Below are 24,706 nucleotides of genomic sequence, written 5' to 3' on the forward strand. Positions count from 1 at the left end.
AAAATATATTAAAATTCATACATAATTAGAACAACTAAAATAAAACTTTAAAAAATAAATTAAAACTAACATAAATCCCATTCACCCAGTCTTCCATCAATTTTCTATGAATAACAAGTTGTGTAAGACACATGTCTGAAGTATCTATGTTCATCAATTGTACCCCAATTTTGCATCTGCACATTTTCTTCTTTCTAGCGTGGAATGATTATATTTTCTATTTGCAAGTCTATACTTTTGTTTTGCACGTTTATATTTTTGTTTTACACACTTATGGACTCTTGCAGAAGTTTATCTCTAGCCTCATGATTCGCATTTCTCTCTTTCTAAAACTCAGACGCTATAGAACTTTCATTATTTTTGGCTTATCTCTAGTCTCCTTGCTTGCTTTTCTTCCAAGTGGTCTTTGTTGGATTGTAGAGGGAGATCGTGTGCTTGGTCCAAAGAAGGTTTTCTTTTGTTTGACAAAGATTGAGATAAGTTTGATGACCATTTGGGATGACCTTTCAAAATTTTACAACAATGTTCAAACTTAAAAGTTTTGCCGCTATTGTTTTGTTTAAACAACTGCAAAATAAAAATGATCATAATGTTCTCAAAATTAAAAAATAATGTTGTAAAAAATAAAAAATGTAATACCAAGAGTAATTATCCGAATATTATCATTTTTTTCCGCTTTTTAAGTTCCTTTGCAACAATACCAAATGACCACAAAACTTCGAGCATTGCTTGTTACTCTCGCTCCAACGACATTTAAGACTCTTCGGAGCACGATTTTAGTTTGTACGTTCGTAAGTGTTTGGCGATCTAGTTCCAAAAAGTACTCGCTCTTTATCATTTCCAATAATCGCATCGGTGGCGATATGTAAATAAGCATTAACGAGCACAATATCATCTATATGACTATAACACTTAGCGAAAACCACTAAGTTCGACGTTTCATTAAAATCAAAAGTTTCTTCAACCCCATCATTCGATAAATCAAAGTCTGGACAATTATTTAGCAAATCTGAAAAACTTTTGTTATTGTATTCGGGGTTTGGATTAGCCATTGAAGAGAGAAAAATAGAGAAACTAGAGAGATAATTGATAAAGAGAAAGAGAAATAATTGACACAAAGAAAGAAAGCTAATTGAAGGAAAATGGAGAAGATAGATTGAGATAGAGAGAATGGTGGAGGTGTATTGGCTGGATCCCCTTGAAATAAGGGATCCGCCCCAATACTACCGTTGGGAGTCCCAAGTTGGAGCCAATATGGTCTGGGTTGGGGCTCCCAAATATGAATTTGGGAGCCCCAACTCACCCACATATACTTGCCCTTAAGGGTCTTGTTTGGATTTTGTAACTAAGGTTGTGGCTTCGGAAGAAGTATTATCAAGTGATAGTGTCATGTCGATCAACCTGTCGCTTAATATGTGAATACTTGCTTCATTTTCAGGCTTTGGTTCCATGCTTAAAAATTTCACCTCTAACCTGCTCAAAATTGGAATCTAATCCTGCAAGAAAAATGTCAACTCGAAGACGGTCGATTTCCTTACGTCTAGTTTCTTTACCTGTTAGGTTCTCCATGTTACTCGGACTCAACAGATCGAGTTCCTGAAATACCCCTGTAATTCACTATAATAATTGGCAACAGAACCACTGCTTTGTTTCATAGTAAAACTTCTTTTATGCAGGTCAAATATTTTCGATTCATCGGGTCCATCAGAATATGACTTTTTAATTGCATCCCACACTTGCTTAGCAGTCGTATAATGAATGTATCATCGCATTAAAGTGGGTTGCATAGCATTAAACAACCAACTTCTAACTTAACAGCCTGCAACACACCACTTATTATAAGATGAATCTGTTTTCTCCGGTTGAGGATCAACACCTATCAAATAACCATGTTTTTCCTTTCCATCAACCTTCATCTCAATAATTTGATGCCATAATGAATGGTTATTTTCATATAATCTAATACCAGCTGAAAAATATGAGTTGCCGTGACCACTGACGGAGCCAACATGACCCATCGGTGATCAATGATTGAGTAACTTTTTCATCGGTCATTAGAAAACAAACATGAGAACAAAATAAATTTTTTTTTTAATTATTTTCTTAAAAAGGAAGTAGTGAGAGAAAGCTAAGTTAATGACAGAGAACCCAAAAAAAAACTATATAAATTTAAAACTGATGTTGTCACCCGATGAGAAAATTGATTGTACCTGTCATCTCCTCAATCTTAAATTTGAAACAACATCAGTTTTAAATTTACATAGTTTTTTTTGGGTTCTCTGTCATTAATGATAATATTAGAAGTAGACATATCTGATGTTAAATATATATTCAACTCAGACCTAATAATGAGAATGAAGATGGTTCGGTGAAGAATTTCGCACAACTATAGTGAAGCATCAAGATTGATGCTCTGATACCATGTTTGAAATAGAATAATATTTCATTTTTTTTTGTTGAACCTGAATAATATTTCATTGATATATTAAGAGTTGTGTTACAATAGGCGTTTATATAAAGTGAGTCAATATACGAAAAAGAAAACTATCAAATTTATATTATTCTATACTCTAATTACAAATATATTATATGTTAATTTTTTTTTGATGAGATATTATATGTTAATTGATACTAATTGATACCATATTTAAATCTCATATCGTTCACATCTTTAATTTCTTATTTTGATCTTTTCTGTGAGCATTGGTGGATGGAAGTCTCAAGAGCTACAAAATGAATTAATCCTAATGTTGGTAAATTAAAGTTAATCACTTAGGAAAATAAAAAATCTAATTTTTTTTTTGTTTTCACCCAAAACTTCACACCCGAAAAATTTCTTTATTTTCCCGTAACACCGGCCAATCAGTAATTAGCTTAAAATATTTAACATTATTAAATATTAATCTTTTTATTAAAGAAAAAAATAGCATAATTGGAAAATAACGTCTTTTATTTTTGTTGAAAAAAATCGAAAATAATGTCTTAACCGGACGACTAAAAAAAATGTCTTAACCGGACAGTTTCCGATAGATTTGTGATTGTGGGGATAAAACATAAAGGAAGAACCGGTCTATGTGGTTTCTACTAACCGGTTGGATGGAATTTTACCAGTTCATCCGGTGGTCAAACTATAAGAACTCGGGGTTTTAAGGTGATGGTTTTTCAGAGGGTTTGGAAGGATAGAGAGAGAGAGAAAAAAGAGTTCTGTCCAAAACAATGTTTTCTTCAAAATTGAAGAGATGAGAGATGAAAAAATCAAATCTTTCGTCAAACCCAGTTTTAGATTTTAGGAGATCTGTTCAAATTGTCTTGCAATTTTATGATTGTTGTCAAATTCCATTTTTTTAGCTCAGAATTTCTTCCATTAACCTAAATCATCCAGGAATTGCTCAATTGGGTGAGTAGATCCAAATTCTCACTTGTTTATTGTCTGACATCGAATTCCCCTTTGAGGGTTTTGTTTGAATTTTTCCATCGTTGGTAAATTTGATCATCTCAGAATTTTTCTCAGTTGGTGAACAAAATGTGTTTGAGAATTATGATAATTGCGTCGGAGATCTGATCTGTTTTCGTAATTGATTCAAACTTGGGTAGATTATGTGTAGTTTGATCTCTGGTTTAAGGGTTTTGAAAATCCAAATCTGTTTCCAAATTCCCTCTTTCTCTGTAAATTGAGGTTTCATTTTTTTTCCCTTACAAACAGTTTTGCTTTCAAAATCTCAATTATCTTGTCAATTTTACTCAATTTGATGAAAGGTGATCATAATTGATGAGATCCGGGTGGATTTCGTTTGTGGGGAAGTTTATTATGGTTGAATTCCTCATCTTCTGATCCTGATATTATGGATATAACCATTTACTGTTCTTCTTAAATTGAGATTTTGAAGTGTATCAAGTTGAAAAAAAGGTGATTTTTAAATCCCATTTTGATCTTTTAAAGTTCAAAAGTGATCTCAAGTTTCCCTTCTATCTATATCTATGAATCTATCTATCTTCTCATCAATTGAAATTTATGCTAATAAATGGACATTTCCTTTTCTTCCCCGTGGAAAATGATTCATATCTAAAAGATTTGAAAGTTATTGGCCTATTAATTCGTTCGAAAATTCACTTCTAGGCAATTCTTGTTACAGTTTTTGTTTCATCGCCTTAACTATTTCAATTTTGTTTACTTCCAGGTTTTCATCTTGTGGATCCTTCAGCTGGAGAGTATTTAGATTTACAGAAAGTAAATGGGTTCGCTAAGGCAAGTTAGCGCTTGTTGATTTATTCGGGTATGTGTTTATGTGATTATGGCGTTGCAGAAAAGATTGGATTATGGATTTAATGGTTGTCAGGTTCCTTTTATACCTCGACGTTCGAGATCAGCTAGGGTAAATATTTGCCACCTTTCTCAATTCACCTTAGTTTTTCTGTGTTCTTATGAAGCATTTACGTACTTCCATTTTTGGTATTTGTTATAGGTGAGGAGGGGTACGTTTAGAAAGAAAGTTGAGGACAGGCAGATGTATGCATTTGAGTTGCTTGCTACTGTCGCTGGAAAGTTATTAGCAGAGAAAGAAAGTTCTTCAGGCAATTCAAAAAAAAGTTCTTCAGGCAATTCAAAAAAAAGTTCTTCTGGCTCTAATGATGCATCTGACGGGAAATCTGAAATTGCCATTGTTAAAGATACCGTTAAGCAGGAACGACAAGAAGTAGATAAGTTTGTTAAAGTAGAAAAGCATGAGAATGGATTTGATGAGACGGTTTTAGGATCTCAACTCGGTTTACAAGGGAAAAAACGAATCTATAATTCGAAGGAATTCTCAGATGCTGATGTTGGTATAGGACAGCTTTCCGGTGTAGATAATGCCGGCCGCTCCGATGAATTTGGTTGTGCTAAGTGGAAAACTGTCAAGAACAAGAATGAAGTCAGAAAGTTCCCGAAGGATGAGAGTCATTCTCCTGGCTATGGGCAGACTCGTGAAGTCAAGGTAGTGGATAAGATAGGGAGGCAGAAAAAGGTCGATAGTATGATAAATGGATCTGTGCAAAATATGTGCAGTTCAGAGGATCTCATGGAGTTAGATACTAAACCTCCTGCATTGATTGGCTCAGACAGTAGCATTAATGTTCCTATCAGCGAGACCCACACGCCTCGTGTTTCTTTTTCCGAATTTTCGGATGATAATAAAGTAGTTAATACAGATGATGACGAAAACTCTTCAGGGTGCACTAAGCTTAGCACCATAAATATGAAGTCCTTTAGGTCGTACAAACACATTGGAGGCAGAAGGACAGGGAAGCTCATGGCATCCAAATATTGGAAAGTAGCACCAAAATTGAAGGATGGGCAACGTTCAAAAACGGGTATGCTGCTTCTGATATAATTATTATTTTCGGACTATCACGGTTTCATTCAATATTTTATCTGGATAAATGGAGAAGCTCATAATGATCCTTCCTTTTTGTAGACATGAAGCTTATTTTTCACAATAGCAAAAATGTTACCCGACAAAGGTCTCAAGGGAACTCCCCTTTTAAGAAGAGGAAGTTATTTCGGCAAAGCTCGGTATTGGCATTTGAAGGTGGGACTACCGATGAGGGTGTGTCAGGATCATCCGAGAAGGATATCGTTGGCGATACTTCCAGTGCAGGTGAAACAGCTCTCAAAATAGTTTAGTTCTTTAAGGTTACTATTTACCTTTTGATTAGGTTGCATTTTTTTTGGTTTAAAAGTTGAACTTCGTTTGTGCAGGTAGTGGAGAATCCTCGACGGTATCTGGTAAAGAAGCATTGTTTCAGGCAAGAGATTCTCATGGTAGGGGAGATACAGGAATGACATTCCTCTTTCTGTTTACTTCATTGGTTTCATTCCGATATCTGTGATCTTACACAATTTCTCTTCTTTGCAGTGAAGCTTCATATCAAGTCCTTCAAAATACCAGAACTATGCATTGATGTTCCTGAAACAGCGACCGTTGGCTCACTCAAGGTATTTGATATTCATCTCTCTCCTGTCTCTCTTCGGCAAGGCCATTTATAAGAGAGATTACTGATTACTTGTGTTCTGTGGTGGCCGAACCCTTTTATATATATTCTCTCAAATCAACTCCACAGAGGACTGTAATGGAAGCTGTAACTGCTATTTTAGGAGGAGGACTACGAGTAGGTATGGTTCTGAAGGGAAAAACAGTTCGCGATGACAACAAAACTTTAGCACAGACAGGAATCTCTCACGAAGATCAGCTGGCTAATATAGGTTTTACACTGGAGCCCAACCCGGCACATACTTTGCAAGCTAACCACCGTGAAGATTCTTCCTATCTGGTGCCTGATACACCTCAGCCACTAACTAGGTAACCAAACATACCTAATGTGGGATTAGGTGTTTTATGGTTAGTGTATGAGAATAGGGTTTTAAATTGAACACAAAATATACAGGTACCTGACCACACCTACTTCAGATACTAGGGTATCCAATACCTCCTTGTATCCTCGAAAGAGAAATTTGGGGAACTTCGTCGAAAGCGATCATGATGCAGTTCTATCCCCCACAGAAACATCAGCAGATAAAACCACCCAAAATTCCAGAGCTTTGGTTTCCATGCCAACAGTACGTATGGATGCACTAGCTGTGGTTCCTTTGCAGAGGAAATCTAGACAAGCAGATTTGGTTCAGCGCAGAATCAGGAGACCCTTCTCTGTCTCAGAAGTGGAAGCACTCGTGCAAGCAGTCGAGAAGCTTGGAACTGGAAGGTGGGTGTTCATTACCAGCTTACAGCCGCCTCTGACCATATTATTCCTCAATGTTTTCACGGTTTATATTAAACTTCTTATTACTCAGGTGGCGTGATGTTAAAAATCGTGCATTTGACGATGCAGAACATCGAACTTATGTGGACTTGAAGGTAGTAAATATCTTACTTTGTCTTGTCTTTCTACCTTTATAAGTTCTGCCTTTTTGGTTGAGTTATCTAAACTTCTTTGTTGGGAATGTTGAAGTCAAATTACTATACGTCTTGATGAGTAACATTACCTATATACCCTACTTAAATCATGAAAATCCCGCTTTTCTGTTTACCATTTTCTCTTTGATTGAACTATGACGTAAGTAGTTCTCGTTTGGCTACTCTGAATATACACATTATGAATGTCTCGGAGATTCGAAGATTCTAATTGTGTTACCGTCTGATGGTTGTGCAGGATAAGTGGAAAACGTTGGTTCACACAGCTCAGATATCGCCTCAGCAGAGGAGGGGAGAGCCAGTTCCGCAGGAACTCCTGGATCGGGTTCTTCGCGCCCATGGGCACTGGTCTCAACAGCAAGCAAAACAACAGGTTAAGAACGAGACTTGTCTTCTTCTCTAACTCTTGTCAATTATGGAGACAAGAACCGTTTGAAGAAGGAAAGACAAAACTCTAGTTATCATCATTCTGTAAAAATGTGACAGAAAGAACAAAAGTTGAATAGGAAGAATGTGTATTATTCTGACAAAGTGACCATGATTCTTGCCCGGGTTTTCCCTCGTTTCTTCTCCTTGACAAGGAAAGAAAGTGATAGAGAAATTGGTGCTTTTGTAAATTATGACAGAATAAGAACATACTAACTTGGTTGGTTAGTATGATTTGAAGCAGCATTCCTTTGATTTTCATTATTTCCATTCCGATGCTCTGAACGAGTGAAAGTACAAAAATAAAACTCGGATGCCGATTCAATTGGCTAGGCCATTGTAATGTTGAATGTGATGTTCAAAGTGGGGGGGCTTATGTAATTCTTTTTATTCTTTTGTAAAATTTCAAGTAATAAACAGGTATCATGGTTGTATCCCAATTGTCACAAGGTTCAAAAAAAGAACTAAACAAAAGAGGATATCCAAAGAAGATAAAGGAGAAAATTATAGTTATTGGTTGAATGAAAAGAGAAGGAATTTTTCAAGTATTCATTTTTAAGTTCATATTTTGATCTTTGATTTGTCTGTAGGTCCTTTTTCCCTTGGATAATTGATGTAGCTTAGGGTTTTTTTTTTGTTGAAGGGAATACATTAACATAAAAGAGTCTTTTACAGTAAACTAAGAGGAAAAACATAAATACAGTAAGTAACGTAATACATCAAAATATCAGAATTGAAGAGGTGCATTGTATAACTTCTGTTTGTAGAGCAGTCTTCATTCTGTAGCTTGCAAGGCTGACAACTCTTCTTGAGTGAGGTACCATATTTAATCTTGAGAGTCCGTCTGGTAGCTATAAAGATGAAGCTCGTATCTAACTTCTTGTAACACTTAAGATGGATTAAACATACACCCAAAATTTCCGGAAGAAACGAGGGTGTCTACAAGATGGAATCATAGGATGATTCCGGGATATCCCTGTAATAGTCCCACATTGCTCACAAGAGTGTCCAGAGACTGGGCTATATGTGTAAGCTCAAGCTTAGTAAGTACCGAGGCCTTTTGGGTAGGCTTGTGGTGCCTTCGCCAAGGACAAAACCCCGTACCTATGTGAGGTGGTTAAAGCGGGGACAATATCGGCAACTGCTAAGGCTTGGGGCGTTACAAAGTGGTATCAGAGCCGAGGACGACTCTTCGCTGAGGGTGGGCGATTGTAATAGTCCCACATTGCTCACAAGAGTGTCCAGAGACTGGGCTATATGTGTAAAGCTCAAGCTTAGTAAGTACCGAGGCCTTTGGGTAGGCTTGTGGTGCTTTCGCCAAGGACAAAACCCCGTACCTATGTGAGGTGGTTAAAGCGGGGACAATATCGGCAACTGCTAAGGCTTGGGGCGTTACAATCCCGCCAGTATTCTCCATATACAGAGACCATATCCGATCGAATTCTACAATGTAGAAACAGTTCAGACACTTGGGAAATGGGATCACCGTCATAGCCCGAGTATGAACACCCTGCTAATCCGACAAAAGATCGCAATAAAATTGCGTAAAGGGGTGGAAGTGAACATGTTACAGAACTTGGAATGAGAGTTAAATCTATAATATCACCGTAGACACATGAACTCAACAAAAATTGAGCTGGAAGATAAGTAACATAACCTGCGCGACTAAGATGGAGATAAAAATACAACGAAGAGTGCAGACCGGGATCGAAGGGAAAGTTTAGATATATGCTTATTATTACTGGTCCGATTGAAAGGCGTAGGTGGCTAGCAAATGAACGATACATGTACCTAAACTGATATCGGTTAAAGATGGATGAAACTAGCAAGGATGGCCGATCAAATTGATCGTAAGTAGTTCGACCGAAAGTAGAACACATGACTATTTGATTAAGCATATATCTGATAGACAACTGAAGTGGATTGGCCTGTCGAAAGAATTGGGCGAGTAAAGAGATTAAGCCTAGGTTTGTTTAATAATGATGAGAGTGAAGTATAATATGACGTCAACTTCAACATATTGATTATAGGTGAAAGCATGAATACTCTAAGATGGGTATACTTTAAGATGGGAATAGATAGCTAACGATTTATAACATGCAAGATGATATTAAGTGAAAATATCTAAAGGAAAATTAGTACCAAGATTAGAGTTAATATAAACGTCCCTCCTATCTTCGATCTAGTACTTGTTATGATCGAGATTCAAAGCAAAGTGGTATACTTCCTTGGGTTGATTGCGCTAAATACCTTCGCCTGTCCCGAGATCCTTGTCTTTTGCTTGTTGTCCGATTGTTTAGATAGTTAATGTACTAGAGAGAGAGATTTGATAGTGTTTACTTTTGAATGAAAAGCTCCAGTTTTTTAGCGTTTGGGATTAGCTAATCATTAAATTTCCTGGGTTGATCTTTATGTGTAGTGGTTGGTGGTTTAGATATGTGATTGCATGTGAAAATTGATGGGGGGGCGGTGGTGGATTTGCAGGGAAGGGTGGTGGTTTAGGTTTTTGGTTTTGGGGGAAAAAGGAGGGAGAGAGTCTCTCTCTCCTAAAAAAAAACCCCAGCACCACCTAAGGATAAGTTGATAAGTGTAGCTTAGGGTTGTTTGCCTGTTTGCTTAAATTTTTTCATTTTTAAAATTTGAATATTTGATGGGACTTTATGTGGTGTTATTTGGGAGAAGAGAGGCTTGAAATCTTTAGTTTTCTCACCAATTCCCTCTTATTTTGAAGCAAGATCTAGTGCTTTAAACTTGGCTTCCTAAAAACTATTATCTAGTTGAAGTGAATTAACAACTCTAGATGAATGTCAACAACATCAAGTCAGTCTTGATGTGTTTATGTGCTTTAAACAATATTAGCTAGGTCCAACCTCTCTCTCTATCTCTCTCTAATGTGAACGAATAATTCTTCGTACGTAATTAGGTTTATTAGTAACATCAAACAACAAACAGAAAAGGATGGGTAAAAATAAGGACGAAAATTGAATCTTATTCACTCTATTCCCACTTGAGAAAATGACATGTTAACATTTTTTTTAATTGTATAACCCAAAGAGAAAGAATACAAAGAGGAAAGAAGACTCAAAGAAGAAACCATTTTCTTTTATTTAATGATGATGATTGAAGATCTACTATAAAGGACAACAAAATACATCTACATTTCACTAATATTATAAGCAAAGAAAGAGAGAATGAGACAGAGAGAGAGAGAGAAAGCTCCAAAGGCAGAAGATAAGGTGGATCTCCCTGTTCCTAGTCTGGATGATATCTTCACAGCTTAAAAACTATATACTAAACACAGCTGTGTCTTCTAAGCTATCACAGACGTCTCGATGGCAACTTTGCCAACTACTTGTTCTGTCTTCTTCTCTGTGTTCCATAATTCAGGAAGTGCTTCCTTTATGTTATGAATACTTTCCAATGCATAATCTGCACCTTTCGTTCTCTGTGATTTCCCCACCTACAAATGAAATAAGAAACATTGTTAGTCTAGCACGAATAACACCACACTGAACAAGTCATTATGCCGAAGTTTAGACGACTTACCAACACTGTAGTGAGACCAACACATTTTCCAGCTGCTATATTTCTAGTACTGTCATCGAAGAATATCTAGCAACAAACAAAAAAAAATCATATTAGCCAAGATTTTTTTAGCTTTCTAATCAAATACAATTACTGAGTTTGTGTTTGATCATCTTACTGTTCTTCGAGGATCGATGTCTGCTATTTTAAGAGCTTCTTCGATAGCAGCTTCAGACGGTTTACAAACTATTGGTGTTTTAGGGAGGTCTGATTCAGGTTTAAGTTGAGCGAAATGAGAAACAATGTCAAAAGGTTTGGTGTTATTCTCATCCTCGGAATCAGAGGTAGTATTCCTACTAACGGAATTTAGAGTCTCGAAGCATAGTATCCCTTCAAAACAACCTTCTAACCCGAGTTTGCTAAGACATTTAGCAGCATGGATACGATCAGCGTTTGTAAAGATCTGTAATAAACAACACAAATTTGGTCATTAGAAGATAGGACTTAGGAGTCAAAACCACCTATAAATTGTATGTATATATTTGGGTATCGAGAACTTACAACTTTTCGGTAAGGCAAGCTTTGTAAAAGGCTTCTCAAAACTAGGTCTGGTTTTAGATTTTCGTATGGTAATCTCCCATGAACAAAACTGTAAAAATAAAAGCATAAAAGAAAGTTAAATCTTTCTATAGTAAACAAAAGCATTACAAACAAAGAAGGAGAATAACAATTGGTACCTGTGATACTCATCGTAGTCAAAATCGTAACCAATAGCCTGCAAGAAATCAAATAACAAAAACAGACATGAATCACAATTTGCTCATTCTCAAAAAATTTGAAACATCAAGAACAAGCGAGTCAAAAGCATACCCTAAGACCGGCCATTGTTGTACCATATATCTTGTATAAATGATTAGACATTTCAGGGACTTTGTTTTCATCTATGCCAAGTTTTTCATGCATATAATCTGCAATATTTTTGGTGCATGCTTCTGATAAACCGGAGCTTAGTGGATAAAGGGTATCATCTAGATCTGAAAGTCAAGAAACACATCATTTTAGAATCACCGTAAAAATGGCTCATGTTGTAAGGCCTAAAAGCATATAAGTTGGATTTCGGAAGACTCACCAAAGAGGAGGCAGTCATATTTAGTCTGAGACTGTTGGTAACAATCGACGTATTCCATTTTGATCTAGTAAGCTTGACAAGGATGAAAAAACAAAAGTAAGCTCGATTGTACCACCAATACGGATCACGATTAGAAATTAAAATGGGAAAAATAAGGCATTATGAAACTACAGATCAAAACGAATACTGATATTGAGATATTTCCATTTTCAATTTCATATACCGATAAGTTTTCAAACTAATCTTAAATTAACTTCGCAACCAATAAAGAGAACCACAAAAGTTATACCATATGAGCTATAAAGTGGAAAAGGGAAAACCGAAAAGCATATACAAAATGGAGCCCCTCCCAATAACAATTTAAAGACTCAACTACAACTCACAAGTCACAAATGATCATAACAGAAAGTTGCAACAATTTATCACATAAAGTTCTTTCTTGTATAATGGGAAAAAGCAATAGAGGAAACTTAAAAATGGAGGTCTATACAAAATAGAGAAAGCTTCCATCAGTAAGAGGACGACAATAAGGAAGAGAACCAAGACGAGAAAAGCTTTCGAACGAAAAATGACTTGCTTTCAACATCAAACTACGAATCTATGCGTATTAAGATGAAATCTACAACATAAAAAGTTGAGTAACTAGCTTTTATAAGAATTTGATGTGTACCATTTTTTGATGTTTCATCAATGATCAAAACATAAGATAATTTTTCAAACCCAAATTGATAAAACACAGAGCAAGTGAAAGTAAAAGAACAACCCCAAAAATGGTAATTACAACTGTGAAGCATAAAAAAAAAGGTAGTATAATTGAAAGATGGGACTCAATTGATTACTAATAAAACATAAAACCCAAGTTGATGATATCTATGAGAAAGTGGAAATAATTAAGAACAAACCCAAAGATGGTAATTACAAATATTAAGCATCTAAGAAGGTATAATTAGAAGATATTAATCAAGCCTAAATCTAAACTAATAAACTGGAAATTATGCCATTTCACAAGAACCAAGCAACCATTAAGCTCTAAAGTTACCCAATTCATTAAACTGAAATTTATACCAACAATCATACCACCTAAATTCTGAAAATTGAAAAAAACCCATATTGAAAAAAATTGAACATAGCCGAAAAAAAACTGTTTTTGCAACAAATAAGCTCTCATTCTAAGAGAAATCATGAAAAAAAAAAAATCAACCCACATTGCATTAAAACATATCTATTGAAATGGTTAAAAGATTATACCTGAATTCAGATGGAGATGTCCAATAGAATTCTAGAGAGAGAAATGAAGAAGGAGAAAGAGGGATTTTATAGAGAGAGAGAGAGAAATGTATAGAGAGAAGAAGAATGAAGGAGGAGGGGGAGGAAGAATAGAAGAGAAGTAGGAGTTTAAATAGGCCCAACTTCCTTGTTCTTTAACCTTATTCTATATTTCTATTAGAATTTAATGTATTAAACGTGGATTAGTGAAAGAAACTAGTAATTAAAAGATTAAAGATTAATTCTATTTTGGCAACTATTTATCAACAAATCTGGTTGACAAACCACGTGTTAGTTTATTATTTGTTGTTAGATAAGGAATATTCTTTTTTCTACATATGAGTGGATGACAGGTGATTTGTCTATACTTATTCGTTCTAAATGGAATATAGTTCGTGTTCAAATTCGATTCTTTTCGGCCACCAAGCACAATGTTCCTGCATAATGTTCATCCGAATATTTTTCATTAAGTGGTAGATTTCAAACTTAGACGTCTAATTTCAGAGCTATCTCAGTTTGTTGCCGAAGAGTGATGTAGAGTTAGAAAACTAGAATTGAAATATCGAGGCTCTTGGTAATACTAAGAAAAACCTACCAAAATCAGAACTACTTCACTGGCTCCAATCAATTTGAAGTATATGTATTTTGGGTTTTCAAATTATATATTGTATATTATTATTATAGTAATAATTCATAATAATAATGAGCACGAGAAATGACATCTTAATATTTTAAGGGGCGACCTAATTAGATCAAACTAAACTCAGAAATGGAGGTCCACTCTTTGAAAGTTTTGTTATTTGTAGTTGTCATTTTTAGCACTCCTTTAGTTTTCTCGGAGTTTTTTGAATCCAATCATCCTGGCAAACTTAATTTATACGTTTTTTTTAATATGCAATGTTTGTGGACGAATGACACCTATATAATTATTTGGGTGTGTTTTTGTTCATTGACTAATATTTACAATAATAATATTTATATAAGTAAATAGAATTTTTACTTAATTTCAGAAGTGTTGACTCATTTTCACTAAAACAACAGTTTTTCTAAAATTTGACTATGATCCAGACTGTTCTTGTCCGGACGGGTTAACATGTCAAAGTTAAGTAATTTTTTGTTGTATTTATAGCATTTTCTTATATTAATTGAACACTCATGCCCCTTCGTATTTCTTGCATGAATATGACATGATAGGTTTTAACGCTTTTAATATCTCCAAAATTTATTTTATAAATTAGTGGTAGATGTGACTAATTTTATAAATTAGTGGTAGATGTGACTAATAACAGAGTCATACCAAATCTCAGTTCAATTACGTTAATGTTTCGAGATCATTTTCACATTTTTTTAGTTAGAAAATTTAGTCAAAACTCCTTATAAATATGTTGTTTTGGTGAAAAACATGTTGTTCGCTAGTATACAAACGAGAAATAATCAATATTATTCTTTTTATAATTACAAAATAGATTTAACAATTCTTTCTGTAAAAATAGAGATAACAATATAACTTCTGTTTTATAAAAAAAAAAAAAAAAAAAAAAAAAAAAAAAAAAAAAAAACAGGTTAATGAATTCCTTTAAAAGGAATAAGCGATTCCAGAGAATGTTGAAAGAACAAATTAAGATATATATAATGAAATTCTTATAGTCGAGGCAAGTGATCTTTTTCCTTAAGACATTAATCGCATTGTTTTATGTACCAAGAGTGCAGGTGAATTGTCTCCCAAGATACAACGGTTTTACCTTTCTGATCAGAGATACTGCTAATCGAAAATCGTTCTAACGTTAAGTAAATCGTATAGACTCTTGAGTGTATTAACTCTGAAAAATCTGATTACTTCTTAGTGATTTTCTCAGTTTTTTTTGTGATTCTATAGACTGGGAGTAGCCACAACTTTGAACTCGTGACTATCGAAGAAACAGTCACTGTAGCTGTTGGAGGAAAACAGACATGATGGTTGTTGGTCGGTGGGGCCATCCTGGGCCGTTGGATGATGGTCCGTGTTATAACCAGAGGAAAGATCCGAACGGCCAGACTTGATATAATCTAGTTCGTCTGATGATAATCCATCTAAAAATTAAAAATAAAGATTCCAACGCTCCACGTGACGGTGCACATATGTGAAGTGTAAAGTGTGGGCGGACGTCTCTAAAGCGCTCATGCACGTGTGCGGTTTGTGTGGTACAAACCCAGAGCCGTGGCTGAGGGGGGGCGGGCAGGGCATCTGCCCTGGGCCCCCCACCACCAAGAGGCCCACTTTGTCCGAGGGTTATTAAGTAACATATAGATTGAAGCATAGTAAGTAACGTTAAAGCCCTGTTAGCCTTCTTGGTCTAAATTTTGAGCTTCCAAACTAATGACTCGGGTTCAAATCCCATTCCCCTCATTTTTCTGTTCATTTTTTTCTTTTCTAAAACTGAGATGTTAATTGCTAAATGAATCCTTATTTCTGCTCACTTATACGTTTTCTTAACAATTTTGTTATTTTGGGTGCATTTTTTCATTTTTTGTGGTGTTTTTAAGAAATAGGAATCTAAGTGTTTTGTACAAAAATCCCGACAATACGTAAATAGGTGTGTGACAATCATGATGCAAAAGTAACCATATCAAAACAATTTTGCCCAGGGCCCTCAAATTGTCAGCCACGGCTCTGTACAAACCACACAAGACACTCAATCATTTATTACTCAATACATAAGTATGTGAGAGTAATTTGTTATAAGCCTTTACGTTTTATTTTTAATACTAGATGTGAGACTGTTTTTTTTTTTTTTTGTTGAACAAGATGTGAGACAGTTGCTAGCTCAAATATTCCTCAATATATAACCTAATCTTTGGAGGTCAATATCTCATTCACATGGAATCGGTTTTATGCGATACTTAGCTCGAAATTTAGTCCCTCGACAACACAAACGCAACAATATGCTTTTCGAGTCCACTCAAATTGCAAAAAAAACGTTCTCAGTTGAGGAGGACAGATTCCAACAAAAGAATCACTCAATTTTTTCTAATCTTCAGATCTCTAGGCTTTTTGGTGATTTGCAACTGCTTGCAAAAGGTTTACAACAGTTTGCGAAAATATTGTAACTGATTTGCAAAAAGGTTACAACTAATTTGCTAAAAGATTGAAACTGGTGTGAAAAGATTGGATTTCTAACGGAACAAAATATAATGGGTTTTTTAACCAAATAAAATATAAACATCATGTTCTTATCCAAACAAAATATAATATATTTTTACTTCAAAAATTTTAAAACAGGAAATTGGGTCGGAGGCCCAATTTCATGTTTTTTTTTGTCAAAAAGACAAGTTATCTTTTTATCCTTTTAGGCCCCATATATAGTTTGGAAATAGGCTTGAAGGACAATTCTAAAAGCACTCCCATTTTTAATGCCGAAATTGCCCTTGGAATCTTAGCTTGCGAAGCTTTGCAAACTGGTTTGCAGTGCTTTGCAATTTGGTTTACAGAGCTTTACAAACTGGTTTGCACTGGTTTGCAATCTGATTTATAGAGCTTTGCAAACTGGTTTGCAGAGCTTTGCAATCCCGTTTGCATTGCTTTGCAATCTGGTTTGCCTTGCAATGACTTTGCACATACTTTGCAATCTGGTTTGCAGAGCTTTGCAAACTAGTTTGCACTACTTTGCAATTTGATTTGTCTTGCAAAGCTTTGCAAACTGGTTTGCAATCTCGTTTGCAAACTAGTTTGCACTCTGGTTTACAAACTAGTATGCAATCTGATTTGCAATCTGGTTTGCAATAAGGTCAGTTTCGTTTTTCCCTATATTAGATTATTTACAAAAATGCAATAGGGAGCTGAAGCCTATAAAAAGTTAATAAATCATTTTTAACCAAAACTCAAATTTTTTAGGGAGTTTTTGCTAAATTTCCCTCTAATTAGACCTTCCATGTAGTTGCTTGTTTGTAATTTAACTCAATAAAAAGATAATACACTGAACTATAATAGAAGTCCCCCCATGAGGTTTGTCATCCTCTGACAAAATTGCTTACGTATCATTTTTTGTGTAGGCAATAGTACCTTTGTTCGATTGACTGTATACTTAACCCTAAAGTCATGTTTAGCGCGCGAGAATCATGTGGAGATGGAATGTGATTTCTGGAAATCACAATCCCGTCTATTGTTTGGCTCACGGAAATACAGGGAGAATCTTATTCCCAGAAGAATATGATTCCTCCAAAATGGGGTAATAACAAACCCAATGAGGGGGGGGGGGGGGGGGGGGGGGGTCGTTGGGGGGTTTGAGATTCCCATTTCCGAGAATGATTTCTTTTAATATTTATGGTCAAAATTATCCTTAATAAAATATGAGAATGACTAATATTAAAATCCTTCTTCACTTGATGTACAACAAAAATTAAAAACCTAGGGTTTTAGCCACCACCATAGCATCTTTTTCTCTCGTTCGAACCGTTACTTTCTCTAGTTTTTTCCTTCTCCCTTGTTCTTTGCTCATTCCAATCAATTTCATAACATTTAAAAAGAGAAAAAAATCAATCGACCTTTATTTACTAAATAAACTTTTGAATATTACTTAAATTTGTGTATCGCGTTACTAATTCATATTTACAAATTTGAGTAAATAATACTAATTAAAATACATAACGGAATTGACGTATAATTTATGTAGTGTAATATACCAAGACTTTTGCAAAAATTTGCAATCATATTCTTATATGAACCAAAATACCAAATTAGAAATCTATCGAGAATCGAATTTCTATTGCTGAAGCCAAACATCAAACTAAAATAATCTGATTCCCAGAAATCGCGTTGTAGGAACGCGATTCCCAGAAATCACATTTCATTCCCGCGCGCTAAACAGGGCCTTAAGTGTATGTTCACATTAACTTTGTTGTACGTCTAAACGTTGAAATAACAGGGGTAACTTTTTGGTCCATAGTTTTGGATCAATTCTTTTTTGGCCCCTCACTTTTATAATTAAATTTGGTTTCCTATACTACTTTTCTCATCAGCTACATTTAACACTTCATATTAATTTTCTATTCTATCCTTTATCTTAAATTGATTTCCCCCCATGTCCGTATTTCATCACTTCATCCCAAAACCAGAGGACCAACAAATAAACTGGTTCTTCATAAAAAAAAAAAAAAACAAATAAACTGGTTACAAACTAGAATGGATAAACCAAGGAAAATATCTATACATTATGGGACCTTTTGAATAAGAGATTTTGAGTCATGTGTACATGACCCTTTACATGTAAGACCTGTTTCCGATGCAATTTGGGATCTTTATTTTGGTCAACTGGATGTGGAAGCACTTAATTTTTTTTCGTAGAAGGATTTTTCTAACTCCTAACGAATAACGAATGGGTTTTTCTTCTACTTTTCAAGAAAGATGAGTTTTTACTCACTTCCTTGTAAAAAAAAAAACTCACTAAACTTATCGAACTAGTGTCTCATTGATATATTCTTCCATCGAAATTCAATGGGCTAAAAAAGAAATAACTCAAATAAATATAACATAGCACTTCTTCTACTTTTCAAGAAAGATGAGTTTTTACTCACTTCCCTATAAAAAAAAACTCACTAAACTTATCGAACTAGTGTCTCATTGATATATTCTTCCATCGAAATCCAATGGGCTAAAAAAGAAATAACTCAAATAAATATAACATAGCACTTTTCTTGTAGTTGTGTAGTTGTGTAGTTGTGTGCGTATGAGACTAAGTAGAGATTAATTGCATGTTTATATGGTTTCTTCCCCAAGTCTTCTGTGAAATAAACTACATGCTTGGTTGTTAAGCTGTGTGTTTCCTTATATTTTCTTTTACAAAATGAAAATCTTTGGAAGAATGTATTTTTCAGTTCTTTTATTTGCTTTGTAGTGGTTTTGTGAATTCCAGTGAACGTTTGAGCTCTTTCTTTGGAGGTGATTAATAAGTGTCGCGTATATTTTCTCCATCTATGATTATATGGTGCATTTTGATTGATTTTGCCCATGGCACTGTGACTAAGATTACCTCCGCTTCTTCCCCTTCGTCATTGTTTTTGGATTTTGTAACGATGGTATGCACCTTGATGAAAGAAAATGTGTGATCATAGATAATCTTATGCTTGTTGTTTCCTATATGGACTTAAAAGTTTAGTCTATATCCTATTTTAATTTGAATAATTAGAACAACATTATTGTACTACTAACAAGTAAATGTCCCATAATGTAAGAAATCCAAAATATTTCTAGGATACAAATGATTTTAATGGTTTTCTAACTACAGTAAAGAATTATTTTATGTATTAATTATATACTTGATTTCTTGAAAAAGACTGTGAATGAATTAAAATCGAGGTGACAAAAATGATTACAATCTCACATTCATAATTTTGGTGGTTGTGTGTTTATGTTTGTTTTTGATTAATTAGTGGGAGGTATTTAAAGTTGCGTATATAATTGGAGATGAATCATCCTTATCCACAAGCTGATGATAGGTTGTTCAAGTACATTCAACATGAGCCCTGTCCTCTTTCTAGGGCCATGTTTCATCAATCAATCAACTTTTATTTAAAATAAAAAAAACTTCCAAATGAGCACAAAATGATTTGAAACATATGATATAACTCCACAATTATAAATAGCTCATATGGATAGAAAGATAAGAACATTTTTTTTATCATTTGGTTAAAAATAATAACAAAGACTCTCACAATTATTGATGTTATCTTTCTTAGTTATAAATTACCGCGTCAAATCATTTTAAAATAACCAATCTATTAAAATAACTTGATAATTATATGTACAAATAAATTTCTTAAATCGGTAAAAGTTTGCGGGTGTAACCTCTCAATAGTGTTAAAACTAGGGAAGGTAAGTTGGAAACTACTTTAATTTCCAAAGTCTAATGCATGAGACGAATATAATCCACTTGTCTACTTTGTGAAGGAAATACACGAACTTATTCCGAGAGACCAGAGCTACATTGTTGGAAGTATCCTTGCTCTTCTATTTAGGTGGGAGATTGTCGCTAATTGCCAAATAAAAAATACTTAATATTTAACTTTTATGTAATATAATCCGATCAACTCCCCCTCTCCACTAATAATGTGAAAGTGACTCTATAGTGACCTTTTCCTTTATTTCTATTTTTACTTTTTGTCTTCTTATGAATTATGTAATGTTTTATAATTTATAGTCAAATTTAATGCGAGACATATCTTGTAGCATATGTCATTTTAAAATTAGAACTTAAAAAATGGGATTAAAGAAAATGGTAATTATTGTTCCATGGCAATGTTACAAACTAAGGAAACAATCAAACTTAAAGAATAATTTATATATTGAAAAAAAAAAAGAATACCATGGTTGTTGATTAATTAACTTAATGATTTTAATTTGTAAAAAAGATTTGAACGGTACAAATTCATATCAAGCATATGAAGTTGCTTTATAATGTACATTGGATTTGATTAGTTACAACGATCTAAAGTATTGGATGCTTGAGATTTTACGAAGTCAAATATCAAAAAAAGAGTTCCTGTGGTAAGAGTTCAAACTCAATAAACTTGTTAGATTAATAATTAATCAGGGAAATATAATTTATATTAATAGGTTCATGGGTTTGGTTCATCTAAGAAAACGACCTCATTTTAAACACAAGATCTTGGAACCCCTCTCCCAATTATTTAAGCCTCCTGTAGAATCTAGGGAGGTAGGAACAACTTCAAGGAATAAGACTCCATGTTAGAGTAAGTAGGATTATTTTTCATCCATATATGAGAAATTGTTTGATCTCTGATTATATTAAATACCATTAACGATAGGTACTATATGTGAAAGTTACTAGTTGTGATCACTAATAAGATCTTATCATCATCTACAAATTTTCTAATAAACTCAAAAGACTTTACAAATGTAATTGTAAAATAAAATTAAACAAAGACTCTTCTCACAATAAAAAGAAGTCTTCGAATAGACTAAATCATTAATGAGCACATATGATTAGAAAAATATAAAGACAATTACAATAGTGTTTTTTTTAACGCGGATACATTTAATAAAATTAATCTTAGACTAAGTTGAGATGTCAATCTTCATGACATAAATGTCACACAATTTTGCTTTAATTCCGCATTTTAGTGTCGTTTTTGTTAGACTTGTTTTGCTTAGTTAGCATGATTCTTCTTTCTTGCTTACTTACTATATTCTTTTTAATATCTAATGGGTTACTTATTTTTGTAGTATAGACGTAAATTTACCCATTTATATATCTAAACCTAAGAAAGGAAGTTGAAGAAGAACCTCTCAACAAAGCAACAATGAGATTTAAAGAAAACAAAGCAACAATGAAATATCTAGTGTGAGCACTTTTTTTTGGACAAACTTGTATCTTACCACTCAAACTAGTACCTATGCATGAGCTATTGCCCCAATTATACATGAACTAATAGATGTGGCAACAAAAATTGTAACTTTTTAGTTGATTGGACGTGGGGTCTTGCACTACAATAATTGGCATTTTCTGGTGATTTATTTTTGGATATGGCTTAGGCAGACAAGAAATTATATTCCTCCCTCTATTATTTGGTGCTTTCTCCACCCTCTCGTTCATGTTTTTTTTTATGGAAGGAGGTTAATCCTCTCTCGTTTATGTGACGATGCTTAAAAAAACATGAGCAAATAGAGAGAAAATATGTTGGAGATAGATGTCAGTACATCAGCTGGAAATTTGGGGGGTGGGAGCAAAATAGAAGGAGGAACAAAATTTTCGTTGGCACATAAAGTGAAGTCATAAGGGAATAAAGACTTTGGTCAACAAGATTTGACTTAGGGGGTATCTTTATTTTGGGTCTAAATGTTCACCTTGTTATTTATTTGCCTCTTACTCTTCATTTTCTCATTTCTATTCTTTATCTCTCATATTTTCGTCTTGCTCAGTCTCTCACTCACTCATTCACTCGCTCATTCACTCTTTCACCCTCTCCCTCCCTCCCCTCTCTTTAGCTATTAGACTCCCTTTATCTTTATCTCACTCCCTCCTGCTCTCTCTCTCTCTCACTCGCTTTATCTCTTAGATTTTCGAGGAAGGAAATTGTTCCATTCCCCAGAACCAGACATCAAGGAGAGTTTTCAGCAAGTCCTTCGTGAGAGCTTCGTGGTTAATCGATGAAGACTTCATGGTCGTCTGGCCACGAGATTTATAGAGTACATCTCCTGGTCGGTCGACCAAGAAAGAAGTCTGAAACCCTCAAGGAGGGTTCAATATATTCCGATGAGGGTTTTCAAAACCCTACTCTAGGTCTTCTGGTGAGGGTTTCTGAGAGTGAGATAGAGAGAGAAAGAGACAACGAGAGAAAGAGATAAAGACATTGAGGAAAAGGAACGTGAGAGGGGGAGAGAGAGAGTGAGAGGTACAATGAAAGAAAGAGAGGAGGAGAGACAATTAAAGAAAAAACGAAAGAGACAGACAAACAATAATGAGGTGGTAGGTGGTCGGAAATGGTGGTAATGGTCGGAAGTTGTGGTAATGGAGGAGAGGTGAAGATGAAGATTAGGGGACAAAATACACTAAGTAAATATTTAGACCAAAAAATAAATACGCCCTCTAAATCAAACTTGATTGACTAATTTATACTCCGAATTTTTTTAGAATGCCCCAAAGAATCCACCTTATTTTTATAAGAACTTATTATCGTGAAACCTTAGAGTTTTAAGTTTGTTTTACAAGATCGTCGGGCTTAGCTAGCATATTTAAATACTTAAACAAAATAAAATTGTTTGTCTCCGATAAAGCGGATGATCTCTTTCGTAAGAGGTCTAGTATACTAGACCTTCGTCTGGATTTAGAGTTTCAAAATTCTGATGAAGACTCATCCGATAAACCATACCTCCGGCAAAGAGGTTCCTTCCCTTCGTCTGAGGAGGTTGTCGACCGACAACTTTTTGTCAGCAATTTTGTGCCAGAGAAGAAGGATGAGGTGGAGAGAATGAGATAGAGGGAAATGAAGTGGATGAGAAATGGGAGAGAATACTAGAGAAAAGAAGAAGAGATGATGTGAATATTTATGTTTTAATATTTTGTGATTAATTCCATTTTGACTCCTATAAAATTTTGAGGAAAAAACTGAATTTTACTTAGCCCGAGTGGGCGAAATGAAACCGCCTGAGACTTACTTAAGCCAAAGGATTTTCATATAGGAGAACAACCATGGATGTGGTAGACAAGGCTGGTCCTGAAATTCCGAAGGACCGAAGCGAGTTTTAAGAATGTGGCCTAGACACGTTTAAACATAAAACATGTGTCCATAACTTGTAATCTGAATCGAACGATCAGATAGAGTTATCAGAAATTTGTAAGCCTGTCAATGGATGTATTAATATTCGACATCCGATCCGCATCCCTATTCGAATTTTACAAAATATCCGAAATTTCAGATATCGGATACGGATTCTGATATTCCTTATCGGATTTCTGCTTATCGGATACAGATACACTAATATTCGATCCGATAAATATCCGCATCCGATAAGTAATATAAAAAAATAATAAAAAATGAAATTTGTTCATGATAATATATAAAATGTATGGTTGAGATTTCTCATTTAGATCTAATGGTTAAAAATTTTAAGAAAAAATTTGAAATTTTGTTAAAGTTTCGGATATCGTCCGATATCCGTTAATATTATCGGATTCGGATATTGATTTTATAATATCCGTCGGATAATTATCGGATACGGATATGCCTATATCCGATCCGATAAGCTACCGTTTACAGGCCTAGAAATTGGTTTGGATTCGGGGAGAGCCCTCGTCAGTCCTTAGTTGATCTCCTAATGAAGTAGTTCATCGAGGAACTCGGCGAGTCAGTAGCTTGTTTAGTTTCTTTTTTTTTTAAACCGAAAAAAGAAAGTATTAGAAGATGATTCTTTGAGAAAAAAAGCCAAAGAAATTTCAACCTCTCTTTTTGGTGCTTAGGGTGATAGTGTTGGTTGTGACTTGATGGTGGTTGTGGTGGTGGAGGTTTAGTATTGATGGCGGTTGTGGTGTTGAAGTTTAGTAATAGCGGAGGTACAATTGTAGAGGTTTAGTAGTCGTGGTGATGGTAGTGGAGGTACAACGTGAAGGTACAAGGTGGAGGTTTAGTAATCGCGATAGTGGGAGAAGTGTCAAATAAAGTAATTTAAAAAATACAAATTAATAGTGGTGGTTGTGGTGTTGAAGTTTAATAATGGTGGTGGTGGTGGAGGTACATTGGTAGTAGAGGTTTAGTAGTTGTGTTGGTGTTATAAGTGTCAACTGAAGTAATAAAAAAAAATTAAAAGAAAAAAATGCTTATGTTTGAAATTTAACGTACGTTGTCTGGACTCTCTACCATGCTTACTACCAATTGAGCTAAACTAACCTTGTTAGCTTTGGTAATTTTTTGTAGAGATAAA

The 24,706-nt window shown here is 34.6% G+C and overlaps 2 protein-coding genes across 3 annotated transcripts; one reads left to right on the plus strand and one right to left on the minus strand.

Annotated features, from left to right (window-relative positions):
- The first annotated feature begins 3,164 nt into the window (after positions 1 to 3,164).
- Positions 3,165 to 7,918, plus strand: LOC147550336 (telomere repeat-binding protein 5-like). 2 transcript variants are annotated; one of them, XM_086670089.1, is made up of 10 exons: positions 3,165 to 3,907; positions 4,179 to 4,373; positions 4,464 to 5,349; positions 5,454 to 5,636; positions 5,738 to 5,800; positions 5,895 to 5,974; positions 6,100 to 6,338; positions 6,424 to 6,738; positions 6,827 to 6,890; positions 7,186 to 7,918. In XM_086670089.1, the coding sequence occupies exons 2-10, from the start codon at positions 4,293 to 4,295 to the stop codon at positions 7,348 to 7,350; spliced, it is 2,076 nt and encodes a 691-aa protein (XP_086526215.1). In that variant the 5' UTR covers positions 3,165 to 3,907; positions 4,179 to 4,292; the 3' UTR covers positions 7,351 to 7,918. The 2 variants fall into 2 exon arrangements, with proteins under 2 accessions (XP_086526215.1, XP_086526214.1); XM_086670088.1 differs by having other exon boundaries at positions 3,165 to 3,397.
- Positions 7,919 to 10,459: 2,541 nt separating this feature from the next.
- Positions 10,460 to 13,491, minus strand: LOC147550337 (uncharacterized protein C24B11.05-like). Its single transcript, XM_086671164.1, has 8 exons — positions 13,276 to 13,491; positions 12,028 to 12,099; positions 11,769 to 11,932; positions 11,636 to 11,673; positions 11,460 to 11,547; positions 11,077 to 11,361; positions 10,920 to 10,985; positions 10,460 to 10,833 (listed from the first exon to the last, which is right to left on the minus strand). Exons 2-8 carry the CDS (start codon positions 12,083 to 12,085, stop codon positions 10,684 to 10,686), a joined length of 849 nt encoding a protein of 282 aa, XP_086527290.1. The 5' UTR covers positions 12,086 to 12,099; positions 13,276 to 13,491; the 3' UTR covers positions 10,460 to 10,683.
- Positions 13,492 to 24,706: the final 11,215 nt, after the last annotated feature.

This window comes from Eschscholzia californica, unplaced genomic scaffold, assembly GCF_041429995.1.
Source record: "Eschscholzia californica isolate CP2 unplaced genomic scaffold, dmEscCali1.0.p SCAF_3, whole genome shotgun sequence".
Lineage (NCBI taxonomy): Eukaryota > Viridiplantae > Streptophyta > Magnoliopsida > Ranunculales > Papaveraceae > Eschscholzia > Eschscholzia californica.